General features: G+C 46.8%; 1 protein-coding gene across 4 annotated transcripts in view; it reads right to left on the bottom strand.

The window, feature by feature from the left end:
• The window catches only part of RUNX1 (RUNX family transcription factor 1), a 246,394-nt gene that overhangs the window by 90,767 nt on the left and 140,562 nt on the right, over positions 1–15,065 (bottom strand). For 3 of the 4 annotated variants that reach the window (XM_022552945.3, XM_022552943.2, XM_089910276.1), the window contains 2 exons: positions 6,925–6,963; positions 910–1,163 (listed from right to left, as the gene is read on the bottom strand). In XM_022552945.3, coding sequence (XP_022408653.1) covers positions 910–1,163; positions 6,925–6,963 — 293 coding nt within the window. The remainder of the gene's footprint in view (positions 1–909; positions 1,164–6,924; positions 6,964–15,065) is intronic. The other variant, XM_022552944.3, reaches the window with a different exon arrangement.

Raw genomic sequence — 15,065 nt, 5'->3', positions numbered from 1 at the left:
GGTTGTCTAAAAACGCCCGGGGTTGTTTATGTATCCCCTTTGAAGGCCAAGGTTTTTATAGGGAGCTCAAAGCTAGGGCAAGATCAGGGGTGAAAAGTGAACGAGGACCTCTCAAGCTGTTCGGCTGAAGTTACCCGGTCCACACCGCCCCCTCCTCAAACAGCAAAGCGGGCGGATTAGACGGCCGTCTCACGCTAGACAGCCTCGCCTCCTTCCGCTGCCCCGGGCTTAAGCTAGGTGAGCCGGCGATAACGTTCAGTGGGGTACCAGGCAAAGAAAGAGCATTCGCTACTTGCGGCTTCTGGCAGGAGCAGCCTAGAAGCTCGAAAAAACTCTTCAGAAAACTTTTGCAAACTTAACTACTCCCGCCGTGGACTTTGAACCTGCTAATTCCTACAGGGCTGTTAAAGAGGGGGTGGAAGTGGAAAGCCTTGACAGTTTTCCTTGTCAGTTTATTTACATTGACCCGAAGGTATAAAAGTATCTCTATTTTATTTCCTGACGTCTCCCTCAGAATGGTTTGGGTGTCAAGCCAGAGGCGGGGAGAGAAGCAGAGGAGCTGACAGACAGGCTTGTCCCTGCTGGGTTATAACTTTTCCTACTTTAGATCAAAGCTAAGGACCCCTGCCGGGGAGAGGTCCAGCCGGCCCTCAGTGGACGTCTTTGGGGGCATCCTGAGTTTTGCGGCCATCCTTGGAGGCCGCCGCGGCCGGTTAAGGCGGGTCCCTCGAGGGTCGCCACGGCAACGCAGCATCCCCAGTCTCCCGAGCGCAGGGGGATGGACCACAGGCCTCAGCGCCGGCCCCTTTCTAGAACCCGGCCCCGCCTGCCTGGCCGCTGCCCTCCTCGATCTCCCCGGCCTCGACCGGCCTCTGCCTGTCCTCCCTCCACCCGCTCCGGGCCGAGTACCTTGAAAGCGATGGGCAGGGTCTTGTTGCAACGCCAGTGCGTGGGCAGTACAGAGCACAGGAAGTTGGGGCTGTCGGTGCGCACCAGCTCGCCCGGGTGGTCGGCCAGCACCTCCACCATGCTGCGGTCGCCGCTCCTCAGCTTGCCGGCCAGGGCGGCGCCGGCGTCCGGGGCGCCCAGCGGCAGCGCCTCGCTCATCTTGCCCGGGCTCAGCGCGGTGGAAGGCGGCGTGAAGCGGCGGCTCGTGCTGGCATCTACGGGGATACGCATCACAACAAGCCGATTGAGTTAGGACCCTGCAAACAGCTCCTACCAGACGGCGACAGGGGCGCGGATCTTCAGCAAGCAGCTCCCGGGAGACCAACATACAAGTTCAGGGAGCTTTATTGCTGTGGGGTGGCTGGGGAAGGGGGCAGACTAAGAGTTACTAACAGTCCAGGAGGGGGAAAATTCTAGTTTTGCCGATCGGCCTCAGACCCACGCAGGACTCTTTAGCAACTGACCGCTCAGTGCTTTAAAAAGTGGGCGACCAGAATCCAAAGTCAAGTGCCAAGGGAGGCGATCTTCTTCTGAGTCTTGCTTTGAGAGTTTTAAGTTCAGTCTTTGGCTGTTACCAAAGTTCCCAGAGGCAAAATTCCCATACACTTCCTAAAATATTTATGCGGAGAGCAAAAGGACCAGCAAATACATAATTTGGAAGTTCCAGTAGTTAATTGCCTGTCAGATTTTTCCCAGGTGAATTTTGTCTAAAGTCCAACACAACAGAAAATACACGAGGAGTGTCTTCCAAATACGGCGCCACTTTTTATCATGCAAAACTGGCTTCGGTCCTCAAAAGCAAGAGCTGAGACTTCCAAAGGTCCTGCTGCTAATGTATGTGCACACATATATATATAAAAATATATACATATGCTCTACTTCATAACATATTTACAACACAATCTGTAGAGAATTTAAACACAACAGAAATCCATTACTGTTCGCTGCAGGTTTTTTTTTTTTTTCTTTTTAAGTAGCCTTGAAACTCAGCTTCAGTAGTTGGAGAAGGGCTGGGCGAGAAGTACTTGTCATGTTCTCAATAAATTCTGGCAAAATGCTCAGTTCGGAAAATTCAGCTTTTCAAAGAAAAGCTAATCTTAAAAAAAAAAAAAAAAGTCCAAGTCAATGACACCTAGAGTTCAGCTCTCCACATCTGAGAACTCGGGTTTGGGGATGTTGGTTAAGTTTGCGGCTGGTCCTGTGGTTTGGTGGGAGGTGAACAGCAGCCGAGTCACACGCACGCAGGCACGCACTCTTCGGAAGCCAGCCGCTGTCTGCATCGACTGCGGTGAGTCAGCCCCGACTTGGGCAGTAACTAGACGATCTTCCTCCAACGTCGCCCCAGCGTCGGCCGGTTAACTACTCAGACGCGCCAATACCCACGATCACAGCGTAACCGCAGCAGGTGGAGCGGGCCTTGTGAGGAAGCTCCGCAGCGCAGATCGAAACAGACGGGGCGGCTCGTTACACAAGCACGCACACACTGCCACGCACACGCAACTTCACCACTCGCCTCGAAGCACAGCGCACTTTCTCCAGCAGTTGCCAAAGGAAACAACCGGGTGAAAGTTCACACCCAGGAAAGAAGTTGAACCATCCAGCCAAGAAACCAGTTCATTCAAAAGTAAGAAAGAAAGAAGAAAAATAAAAATCGAAGCTCCGACGCGGGTCAAGGAGAAACAGCAAAGACTGACTTTCTTCTGGTGTCCCCAGGAGCCCCGGGAAGAGGTGCCTGCCGGCGCAGGGCCGGGCAGCGTGGTGCCCTGGCTGGGTCAGGCCGCGGGGCGCCCGTCCTGCCTGCGCCCGCTGGCTCTATGAATGAGAGTGCCTGGAAATGAATGTGCTTTTACTGTAAGCCCGGCCCGAGGAATTCCATTCCCTCAGCTCGTTTGCATAGGGGCGGCCGCTGGCCAATCACAGGCCTTTCCGGTATCAGCCAGGGCGCGGCTCGCGGCCGCGGGCTCCTGGAATTGGCCCGCGCGCCCCCGCTGCCGCCGCGCGCTACTGTACGCAGCCGGGGTGGAGAGTCCACCGCCGCCGCTGCCACCCGGCGTTCCCTGCGTATCCGCATCCACGCACACACACGAACACACGCACACGCTCCCACGCTCGCCCCAGGCCCCGCCCCGGTGCGGACCGCGGCCCTGCGGCTTTGCACACACGGGGGGTTGTGTGGCCGCCTGCTTTGGGGCTGCAGTGAACGGCCTCGCCGGGGGCGGCCGCGGTCCAGGGACCGAGGAGGTGGAGAAGAGGAGGCCTGCCGGCCTGGGGAGGACTCGGGCAGCTTGCTGAGCCCCGAGCAGCCCGGGACCGGAGACCTGCCGTAGGGAGGCGCCCCGCGAGCCATCGAGATGAATCGGCCGCCGCGAGGCTGCGCGGCCGCGGCCGAGACTCTGCTTTCCCGGCGTGGGTGGGATTCGGCCGCGAGGGGGCCGGAGGGCCGAGGGCCCGGCCGGGGAGCCGTTCAGCGCGCCCACACGGCCCCGTTGGCAGCTGCGGCGAAGTGGCGCAGATTCACTTAATGAGGCCAGACGGTTGTCGGTCTCCACAACATGGTTTTTATGTTTTTAGTTTTCTCTCTTGGTTTGTTTTCTTTAATTGGTGTTTTATCGCCGCGGCTGGGCTGCGGATTAATTACGCAGCGCGCCTTAATCAGGTTGATTGAGTTTAGCGGCGAGCAAAGGAGTTTCGTAGTTAGACCCCAAAGAACAAGCGACTGGAAAGAAAGTTGAAAGCATCCGCTCGGCTCGCTCCCCATCCTCGGAGCGTCGGCTCCCTCGCTAGGCCCAGGTCGCCCGCGCTCCCCACCCACCTCCGGCTACCCGGAAACGGCCCCGGCTCCGCTCCCTGCCCGCGCGCGCGAGCCGCCGCGGGTGTTAAACCCACCCCGGCTTTGCGCGCTGGCGGGAATTTCCCCCGCTCCAGTCACCGCGGCGCCGCGGGCATTTTCGCGGAGCTTAGAGGGGCCACGCCCCCGCCCGGCCGCGGGGCTCCCCCCCTCCGCGCGGAGCCCACCCGCTCCCTCCCTCGGGGGAGGCGCTCACCCACTCCCCCCCCCCCCGTCGACTCCCCGGGCGGGGGTCTCTGGCCCTCCCCCCGTGGGTCCCCTCCCTGCCGCCGGTTCGGACTCTCCTCGGGCTCTGGCGTTGTGGCCTGCCGGAGGCAGGGGCCGTGGCGAGCCAGTCGCGCAGGCCTTTCCGGGCGCCCAGGCAGCTTCCCTCGCCCCACGCCCAAAGAGGCCGGGAGGTGCTGCGGACCGCGGGCTCAGGGCGGACGCTAGGGGGCAGCAGCCGCCCTCGCTCGCCGCCCCGGGCGCCTAGTGGCCTTGCAGCGCGCCGGGGAACGCCCCCGACGGCGCGGGGCTCTGCCGGCCTTCTCGCGGCCTTTGGGTCTCCTGTACGAACTTCAGTTGGGGAAGAAACGACAGGAAATGACCGCCCAAGCCAGCCTGCGCGGCATTCCCGCCCCCACACACCACCCGCTATACCGGCAGCGCAGCTGGCGGCCAGGGAACCCTCGGCCAGGGGTCCTGGCTGTCCCGGCCGGCGCGCGTTAGGGTCTCTTCTCGAAACCCCTTTGCCCGAACCCCGCCGTCGGCCGGTCCCAGGCCGTCGGTGCTGCAGGCGTCCCGGGCGCCCTCCATCCTGCCCGGCTTCTCCCCACGTGGGCCGGTCCCCTCGCGCCCCTCGCTCCGGAAAACCCGGGACGTCTGGGAGCTCCCAGGACCCAGCTGCATTTTGTTTTCATGGGTCTGGGGTCTCAGAAAACGCCTTTGTATTTTTCTTTAAAAGTAATTTTGAAGAAGCCGCATTTCAGGTGTAAAGACCCCAAACGTCCTCTCTCCACCTGGGCCGAGGGATTCCAAATACTGCGCAGTCCCAAACCTCCCTGTCTGCCGCCCCTCCTGCCCGGGGCCACAGTCGCTCTGCGTCCGGGCTCGACGCTGCCCGCTCTAGAGGCGAGTTCGGGCGGAGTGAAATCTTTTTGCTTCAGCTCAAGTGCATTTCCCTAAGAGCCGATCAAGCGCTCCTGGGGGCTGCCTCCAAGTGCATCCCCGTAGACCCCCACGGACGGGGGCTGGGACTCTGGAGATGTAGCGGTCTGGGGTATGCTGCCGCTCGGAAAGGTCAGAGAAGGCTCTTCTGGGGCTGCGACCGTTTGCCTGAAACCCTAAACCCTGCGAGGGGCTGCGGGGCGCACCCTGCGCTGCGGTCTCCCGGGCGGGGATCAAGTTCCCTTAGTAAGGTACAGCGGTAGATGCACCAGGTTTACCCTTTCAAGGGCAGCGCGCTGCTCAGCTCAGAGTCTCAACCAGTGAATCCCGAGTTCGAACGCAGACACGGATGATAATAGCAAGGAAAGCTTTTGCTGATTTATTCTGAATCGGGCCACCGGGCGTTTGGGGCTCCCCAGACTTTGCGCAGGTTATAACTGCGTTGCGCGGTGCACGCTTGAAAACCAGAAACAAACAACACTGCCCCTCCTTATCGAGGGACTAAAATGAATGCAAAGCAGGCAGCATGGGGCTCAACTAAAGGATACCCGGAACCCCTTAGTCTGAAGGGCTTTTTACATAGTTTATGAAGTTGAGTAACCATGTACGAAATGAAGAATTCATTTCCACCAGAAGCGCTCATTTAAGGGGCGATATAGAATTTCCCTTTCCCTGCCTCTCTTAAGAGAAAAGGAAAGGAAACATTACAGTATACACTCCTGGTGTTCCTCTGGAATAATACTAAAACCTACTTTTGTCATAATACAATACAAAAAATATAACGAAGTAGTATGTTGGGCGAATGCTGTGTGACAGATTCTTCCAAATTTGCTGCATGGGGGAAATTTCAAAAAGGCTCATCAACTGACTGAATGAAATGTAAGTTTTCACAGTGAACTTAAAAAGCAGTATTTGGTTAGTTGGAAGAAAAAAACACAATTTCACCAGGAAACAACAGCTTATTGACATTTTTTTCTACAACTTTAGGTAAATATATAACTATGGGGAGGGCTCAGAAAATATCTAACTATTTCACATTTTTCCCTCTTTCAAAACCCTCTCAAAAATAAATAAGACTCAACCATTCTCTTAAAATCCCCCTCTGTAATATGATATTTCTAAAATTACTTTTCTAAAAATGTAATATTTCTAAAAGAATTATTTCTGCTTTCAGTGACTATTTTAATGAAAATAAAAATACAGAGAATGTATTTTGCTAGTGGTTCTGGACCAAACTGCTTCAGTTTGTACTAATGTCACAGGGAGGGAGAACAATTTTGTTGAAGACTAACATACATGTTAATGTATGTACAATACACACTGCCCAGTTTTCAACATTGGAATTTAATTAAACATCCCCTTCCCCCAGTGGATTTGAGATTATTTCACTTTTGAAGTCTAATAACTTTGCGGACAAGATCCCTTAGTTCTTCCATTATGTCCTTCCTCTATGTAATGACTTCCATGGGATCCTGTGGTTGATATGTGACTATTTCACTAACTTTGTAAATCAATTTACAACTCACAAGTAGCAAACTGAGAAAAAAATTTTTTAAATCTTTAAAAAAATTATGGATGCTTAGTAAACATTTTACTCTCATAAAAATTTTGCATTAGCACTGCTATAGCAAAAGTAATAAACTAGGTAATAACACATAGAAGCCAAGCTCTATTTTTTTTTAGAGTCATTTTTATTATTAAATGACTCAATAGAGTCATTTAATAATAAACAGCAGAATGCACCTGTGGTAACTGCTGTAGAACCGAGGGTATCTTTTAAGGTTTCATTGGAACATTTTATATGTTTGACATTTACAATATAGAAAACAGCTTTTAAGTATTTTTCAATCAGCAAAAAAAAGTGTTGATTATTTGGTTAATTTATATCGTGAGTTATTTATAGCGATACATGGATAAAATGTCATATATGCATATATGAATGTGCATATTTTGTTAAAAATATAATTTGGAATCTAACATACCGTGAACGTCTCTAGATGGATTCATTCCATGTACACATTCTGAAAAAGTAGAAAGTAGGAAAATAAAAATATTTTTAATATTTTAAAAATATACTGACAGTAAACACCAAATTTACCAAAGCTGATTAATTTAATTTTAATTGGAATCAGTGCCAGTGTAAAAACTAAATCCCCCCTCTCATTTTTTTTGGTAGCTTGTTGCCTCTCACGCTTTGTTAGCACTGGAGATTTTTATTGCATATTGTCTAGCTTTGGCTCAAAAATAACTTAAAACAGTAAATCATATAAAAAATGAACTGTTACCTATGCATATGATTTTTATGTACCTTTGACCAATGTTTTTCATTGCTAGGTAATACTGAATCTTTATCTTTCATAGAATCACCTCTTTCAAGCTCTATATGTGATGCAAATGTGATTATTTAATGAACATTAAAAATCCATTTGGAGAATGTAGGGATGGATCACAATTCATAGTGAAATTAAAACCAAACCCTAACTTAATACAAAAACATTTAAAAATCTGTAACATGCTAGAAGCTAAATGCAAGAAGTAAAAATATGAATAGTTTTCAAAGTGATAAAAATAAACAATTTGGAATATACCTTCTAAAAGAAACAAACTAGTAGATAAATGTTATGATAATTTACTTCCAATGATAGGACATTTTAGAAAGATTCCCTCTTTGCTTGATTTCCTTTCCCTTTGCTAGGAGGGCAGATTATTTATATGGAAAGCTTTCATTCTTAAAGTAACAGATGATATCAAGCGTTTTTGAAAATATTTGTCATGTGATAATTTCCATATATGAATTACATATTCATATATGCCCATATATGAATATACCGCTGCATGTTCAGTTACAGGTAAAGTCACAGGTAGATCCATTAAGCAAAGCCATGTGAAGCTATTCCTCTTTCCCTTGAATATCTATGTATAATGTTCTGAATGTGAAATTATTCCATCAGCCTTGTATACTGATAATGGTCAGCACTGAATGATTAACGTGGAGGAAATAGCGTTTTTCAAAGCCTTAGGATTTGAGCATTTCAAATACTGCAGACCTAAAGCTTTCAACTCCACTGCACATTAGTATAACATAGCTTAAATAAAACCTTTACAACTAAGAAAGGAGGTAATTATTTCAGATTTCTGGATGCTGTTTGAATAGGCAGGAGAACAAAATTTTCAGCTCCTTAGTCTTATATTTTTGCCAAAGCAAAAAGGGCAACTAAAATGATAAGGGGTTCTGAAGGACTGCCCTATGATAAAAAATGAAAGGAATTCAGTATGTGTAGTCTTAAAGGAGCATCCTTAAAACACACACATACACACACACACACACACAAACACACACACATACACACACAAGATTGTGGTTTACGAGTACATAAAGTGACTCCATAAAGATTTTTAAAAAACAGAGCAGGGAAAGAATTATTTGCACTAATAATGAATGATAAGGCAAAAAATAACAAATGTACCCAGAAGTTAGTAAGTTTAGTTTTAATAGGCATGGGGGTCGGGGGAAATCCACAACAGTAAGATTGACCAGGCAGCTGAGTTTATACTAAAGAGACCCAACAAAACTAACCACTCTGGAAATTCTCTCTTGAGACCCCGAGGAGCCTTTCCATGTCTGAGCCTGAGAAATATGAGAAGCAGAGTGGAAAGGCAAGTGTTTTGTCTACACACCTAATATTTCAGTGATTCTGAGAGAAGAGCCAAGATTTTTTTTCTAAACCTAAAAGCAAAGGCAGAAGTAGTGGATTTTGAAAGGTGTGCATGCAGTCTGTTGAAAGCTTTCTTAGTTTGCCCTGCGTCAGTAGCTTTGAGGACACGCCATTAAGCTGGGGGGTGTTGGAAGGAAGAGAGAAGGGACGGGTGGGTGTCTGTACATGAAGTCATACCTGTAAAGATTTGTAATGATTTGCCCAAGGAGTTGTTAAAGGTGCTAGAACCTGAACTGTAAGAGAGGGGAGGTCTTGGATGTTCATGACAGTGAGAGCTGACTCCGGCGAGCACATCCTTCCACTCTCTCCATTGAATGCTGCTGTATGCCAGGCCATGGCCAAAATGCTTTCGGATACCCGTCCAGTTTATTCCTTGCAACAATGCCATTACCACCCCATTTTACAGACCAGGAACCTTACACTTGGAGAGTTTAGGAAACCTGCCCAAAGTTGCTTCACGCTTGATCTCTGTGTACACACACACCCACACACACACACACACACGCATCCCCACATACGGGTCTACACACATGATGAGCTGTTTCTTTTAGACCACAACTATGTATTTTTATCGGTGTCCTTTGTAGCCTTCTGAAAAATTAACTCTGATCTCATCTTTCACTTTTATCCCCCGGTCTCAAGGTCTCCATCAGAAAATAGCCCTGAAATTCTTTACCCTGCAAAATCTCAAATATTTAGGAATCATATCTGAGGTTATTTCTGGCCATCTACCAAGTTTGAGGAGCAGGTCAGGGTCCCTTTGGCCTATAAGTGAGAACGATGGAGTGTCAGACTGCTGATGGACACGTGTGTAGGGTGCAGGGAGCTGATGGGAGGAGGCACAGGGGTTGGCACCACCTGGTGGGCTCTGGGAAGACTTCTCTCCTGGTTAGAGATGATATTTGATTTGACCCTTGGAGGTCGTGTAGATTTTCACCAGGTGCTTGGGAGGGTGGGAGGAAAGGCTTAGGTTGGGGAGTGGGGAGAGAAGCCTTTCCAGGCAGAAGGATGAGCCTGAGAAAGGCATGGATGAAGTTATGACACAGACCCGCAGTACAGCTGGAGCATAGGCTGGGGATCAGGTTGGGGAGTGGCAGCTCGTAAATGACACGATGCCGGCAGACGTGAACGCAGGTCAGAGGCAGCTTACACAGCGTAAAGAAATCTGAACTTCAACATGAGGGCAATGGGCTTCATCAGAGCCTTGAAATCTGGGAAATAACATAACGAATACATATTTTAGGAAAATAAATCTGTCGGAGGTGGATAGGTGAATTAGAGAGGGCAGAGAAGGAGTAGGAAAGCTACAGCCTTGCCAGGCAAGGACTCATGAGCATTAAGGTGGAAACAATGGAGACAGAAAAGGGGGGACTGAGGTGAGAGACGGAGAGGGGTCTTCCCCCATTTCCGGCCCAGGTGCCATTAGTAGCAGTCAAGACCAGAGAGGATGGGTTTGGGGGTAGACATCAGGAATCAGCTTGGAATGGACAGAACAAAATTATAGGTGCTGGTGGAAAAAACAGGAGGAATGGGTGTTGTGTAAGCTGCTAAGTTTGTGATCATTTGCTAGTTTGGCAGCAACAGAAGACTAGCACACCGAGCATGCCTTCCCCTCCTCTTATTGTTTTAGGGAGACACTGCCTGTGTGCTTATAAATCTCTGTTTCTGGGGTTCAGTGGCAGGAAACCACACACCCAAGTCACTGTTCTCCAAAAGTCCTGTCAGTGATAAAGCTGATAGTTCGGTCTCCATCTGCTCGACTTCGCCTGTCTCACAGGTGCTTCTGGATCATTGGGGAGCAAGGGTGTCTTTTATTGGCCCTCCTCAAGCCAACTCTGTACCTGTGTCATTCTCTTCTGATTCACCCTCACCCCACACAAACACATAACCACTAGAGTTTGGATACCTTACCAGTGAGGCTCCCTCCTCTTCAAATACTAGACAGTACTGGATAAGCAAGGTGTATCCCAAGCCCCTGGGAATCCGGTTAAGCGCAGATTCTGATTCAGCAGGTTTGGGGAGGGGCCTGAGTCGCTGCATTCCCAGTAAGCTCCCTTTGATGCCACTGCTGCTGGTTCAAGGACCCCACTCAGAGTTGGCAAGGCCAACTGCTCAGTACCCAGCAAACATTGTGCCTAGCACACACTGGACTGCAGTCTCTGAAAGGTTTCTGTGGCTTCCCTGGTGGCACAGTGGTTAAGAATCCACCTGCCAATGCAGGGGACACGGGTTCGAGCCCTGGTCCAGGAAGATCCCACATGCCACAGAGCAACTAAGCCTGTGTGCCACAACTACTGAGCCCTCGTGCCACAACTACTGAAGCCCACACACCTAGAGCCCGTGCTCTGCAATAAGAGAAGACATCGCAGTGAGAAGCCCGTGCACCACAAGGAAGAGCAGCCCCCGCTCGCTGCAACTAGAGAAAGGCTGCACACAGCAACGAAGACCCAACTCAGCCAAAAATAAATAAATAAATCTATTCAAAATTTTTTTAAAATTGAAAAAAAAAGGTTTTTGTAAACAACATTGCAAATTGCAAATTGACATGAAATCTATCTCTGATTGGACTTTTAAAACTAATGGGATGGACTGAATGTTTGCATCCCTCCCCCAGCCAAACTCATACGTTGAAGCCCTAAACCCTAATGTGATGGTATTAGGAGGTGAGGCCTTTAGGAGGTCATTGGGTTTAAATGAGGTCATGTGGGTGGGGTTTTCATGGGATTAGTGCCCTTGTAAGAAGAGACTGGAGCCGTTCTCTCTCTCTCTCTCTCTCTCTCTCTCTAGTCATGTGAGCACATAGCAAGAAGGCAGCCAACTACAAGCCGGGAAGAGGGCTCTCACGAGACCCCAAACATGCTGGCATCCTGATCACAGACTTCCAGTTAACAGAACTATGAGAAATAAATTTCTGTTGCATAAGCCACCCAGTCTATGGTATTTTGTTATAGCAGCCCTGAGTTGACCAAGACAACCATAATAATAGAAGCTCCCTTTTATCAGTGCGTCAGACCTCACACTAATAACTTTACATGCCTTATTCCATTTAACCTGCTAGCAGCAAACAGTCCATAATTATTCCCTTCACTTTACAGATGAAGAAACTGAGCTTCAGTAATTGGCCCAATCTGAACCCATGCAATTTGCCCCTGGAGACATAGTCAGCAAGCTAAACCAACCTTGCAAGATTCATATCATTATGCTATTATCAAATCTCTTTACTAGTTCTTGACAAGTTGCCTTTAAACCATGTGGGCATTCTTTCTTATTTTGAGCAGCTTTGTCCACTACAAATGTAATATGAGCCATATATGTAATTAAAAATTTTCTAATAACCACATTAAAAAAGTAAAGAGAAATAGGTGAAATTAATTTTAATAATATATTTTATTTAACTTAGTATAGCCAAAACACTTCCATTCCAACATGTAATCAATATAAAATTGTTAATAAGATATTTTACATTCTTTTTCTTTTTTTTAGTAAGTTTTCAAATTCCTGTGTGTATTTTACATTCACAGTGCATCTCATTTCGGTCTAGCCACATTTCAGGTCCCCAAACGTCACCCGTGGCTAGTGGCTACTCTACTAGGCAGTGCGGTTCAAGGGCAGCCACTCAAAACGCAATTCCCTCTGAAGAGCAGTTTTGTTGCTATTCTGCTTGTGCTCAAGTGAGCCTTGTTTTTAACCTGCTATTAGCAAAGGCCATTAAGTAATTCATCTTCCTTGACTCATTTTCCCTCTGAGCTGTCCTGAAGCGAAGTTCAGGATTTTATTACAGCATCACTTGATTGGCTTGTAGTCATAAGGAAACACACACACGGTGAAAACAACTAAGTTGCAAAGGCCTACTGACAACTGTCGTTGCCACTAAAGCATTTTCACAGCCACGGATAAGCTACAAGTCCACCTCACGCAGTGTTCATTTCCATTTAATGTTTACCAGCTGCCGATGCTACAGCCCATACAATATGCTTTGGTTTCTTTGACTCTGAAAGAATACTACCAAAGTATCTCTTGACGCTTTCTTTTCCAATACACTTGTTTTTCTATGAAATTCATATAGGCAACACGGATTAGAACAAGAGGTTTTACTAGCTCATGACTTCAAAACGATTGCAAAGTGATTCAGTGATATTCTCAAATAGCAATTTCTATAAACAGGTTTATTTAGAAATATAGCATATAGATTTTTCAAACAAAAAAAACACTCAATATGTCAATTTGCTAGCAATCTTCCAGGTTAAAAAATGAGTTCGAATCAAAGGTGAGGTAGCTCCTGGCCTCAGTTATGGAGTGGGCCCACCTGTCTTTCTTCCAGTCCTCAGAAGAAACAACCAAGAAACATGGAGTCAGGTCTGTAACAGAAACCACAGGCCCTACCTCACTACATTTGTTCCTCCGGGGCTGCTGGAACCTTTAAAGGTCTGAGCATCTCTCTCTCTCTCTCTCTTTATTTTGACTTTTATTTTAATTTTATTTTTTTATTAATTTTTATTAGAGTATAGTTCCTTTACAATGTTGTGTTAGTTTCTACTGTATGGCAAAGTGAATCAGCTCTACATATACCTATATCCCCTCTTTCTTGGATTTCCTTCTCATTTAGGTCACCACAGAGCACTGAGTAGAAATCCCTGTGCTATACAGTAGGTTCTTATTAGTTATCTATTCTGTACATAGTATCAGTAGTGTATATATGGTGTAGAGATGTGGATGGACCTAGAGACTGTCATACACAATGAAGTAAGTCAGGAAGAGAAAAACAAATATCGTATATTGACTCATATATATGGAATCCAGCAAAATAGTACAGATGATCTTATTTGCAAAGCAGAAATAGAGACACAGACGTAGAGAACAAATGTATGGACACCAAGGGGGGAGGGGGGGGTGGGAGGAATTGGGAGGTTGGGTCCGAGCATCTTTTAAGAGCAAGCATAACTGGTTTCCACCCCTTAGTGTTTTGGGTTAGGTACAGAGGTCAAGGGGCTGATGCGTGGACCCTAGAAGGGGTCTGGATCTTCCCTACATTGTCTTTGGCCCCATTTAAATGAGAGGCTGAGAAACCACTTGCTGTGCATGAAACTAGTTCTCTCTTTGAGTGTTTTCCCCTATGCAAGCACTATGGAAAGTACCCAAGTGTCAAGGAGTGTCTCAAAGTCTACTACACTTGAGGAACAGGGAGGTGAATTTACATATTTTTCTATGGCTTTGAGTTCCTTAATTGGGGAATGTTACAGCAGTCAAGTTTTCTGGTGGATGATAGAAGTAGCATCTATTAAAAAAGTTACTTTTAGAGTCTGCTTTACTTTAGACATTTTAATTAGTATATTTAAAACAATTTCTGCTGCTATGAATTAGAAACAAAACACAAGTTTTCTAAGTTGAGGAAAAAAATAAATGAATGAATGTCTGAATGAATAAACAGGAGTCTTGGTCCACATTTCCCACGGGTCCTTCCACAGGGAGCTCTCCCCAAATCAAGCGCTTTTGTTTTATTCCTTGTGTTTATAGTTTATCTTTACTCTCTCACTGGGGCAATTATGACCTGGGATGGTCTAACTTTTTCCTTCTGCAACATTTATGTTTAAAAATAATCAGGTGAGTCAGTTACTGCTAGACATAGGGAGGAGGGTTGGGGGTTAATTGTGGGTCTGTTTGATCAGTCACTTACTTTGTACCCGTCTCAGTTTCCTCACCTACAAAATGGGAGCCTTGGGCAAGAAGGCTTTCCAGTTCTGTGAACTTTATATATAAACATCACTTGGAACTGTGAGAAATTGACCTGGTCTGGTGCTGACTGAAGTCAGCACATGGCTGGGGTGAACTTGGATTTTGAGTGAGGAGGGGAAAGGAAAGAAAAAGGGGAACATAGAATCAACTCAAGGTAATATATTCTAAGTGTGTTACCAATTTACATAGGGTTCCTCTAACAGCACATATGTAATTTCTATTCATTCAAGCAGACCTGAGGATCTGTGATTTAAACAACCACACAAATAATTTTGAGATTCTACATCTTCTAGAAAATAACAGAAATATATTGCTGTTCTGTACTTATAATTTACATAGGATTGAGATTAGAGAGAAACACATATTTACTCATAAATATTACTTATAACTTATAACTACAGTTATTTTAAAATATTAAAATTATCCTTTTCACTACTTCTGTTTTCTCCATGTCAACCCAACTAGCGAGGTTTCACTATATACTGTATTATATAATAACTAAAACATAATATGGGTATACAACAGAGTTTAATTCCTTTAGAATAAAAAGTTAAAGGCTCTTTGCCATTATTATTACAGCTGTTAGTACATCAAACTGGAGCTTTCCCCCCCCCACTGAAATAAAAAATTTTCTATCTATGATCCCACACAGACGGTAGAGAAATTTCCCCAAA

Source organism: Delphinapterus leucas, chromosome 4 (assembly GCF_059928025.1).
Source record: "Delphinapterus leucas isolate spDelLeu-1000000601 "Yukka" chromosome 4, BTC_Dleu_Yukka2, whole genome shotgun sequence".
NCBI lineage: Eukaryota > Metazoa > Chordata > Mammalia > Artiodactyla > Monodontidae > Delphinapterus > Delphinapterus leucas.
This window is presented reverse-complemented; position numbering and strand designations above follow the sequence as displayed.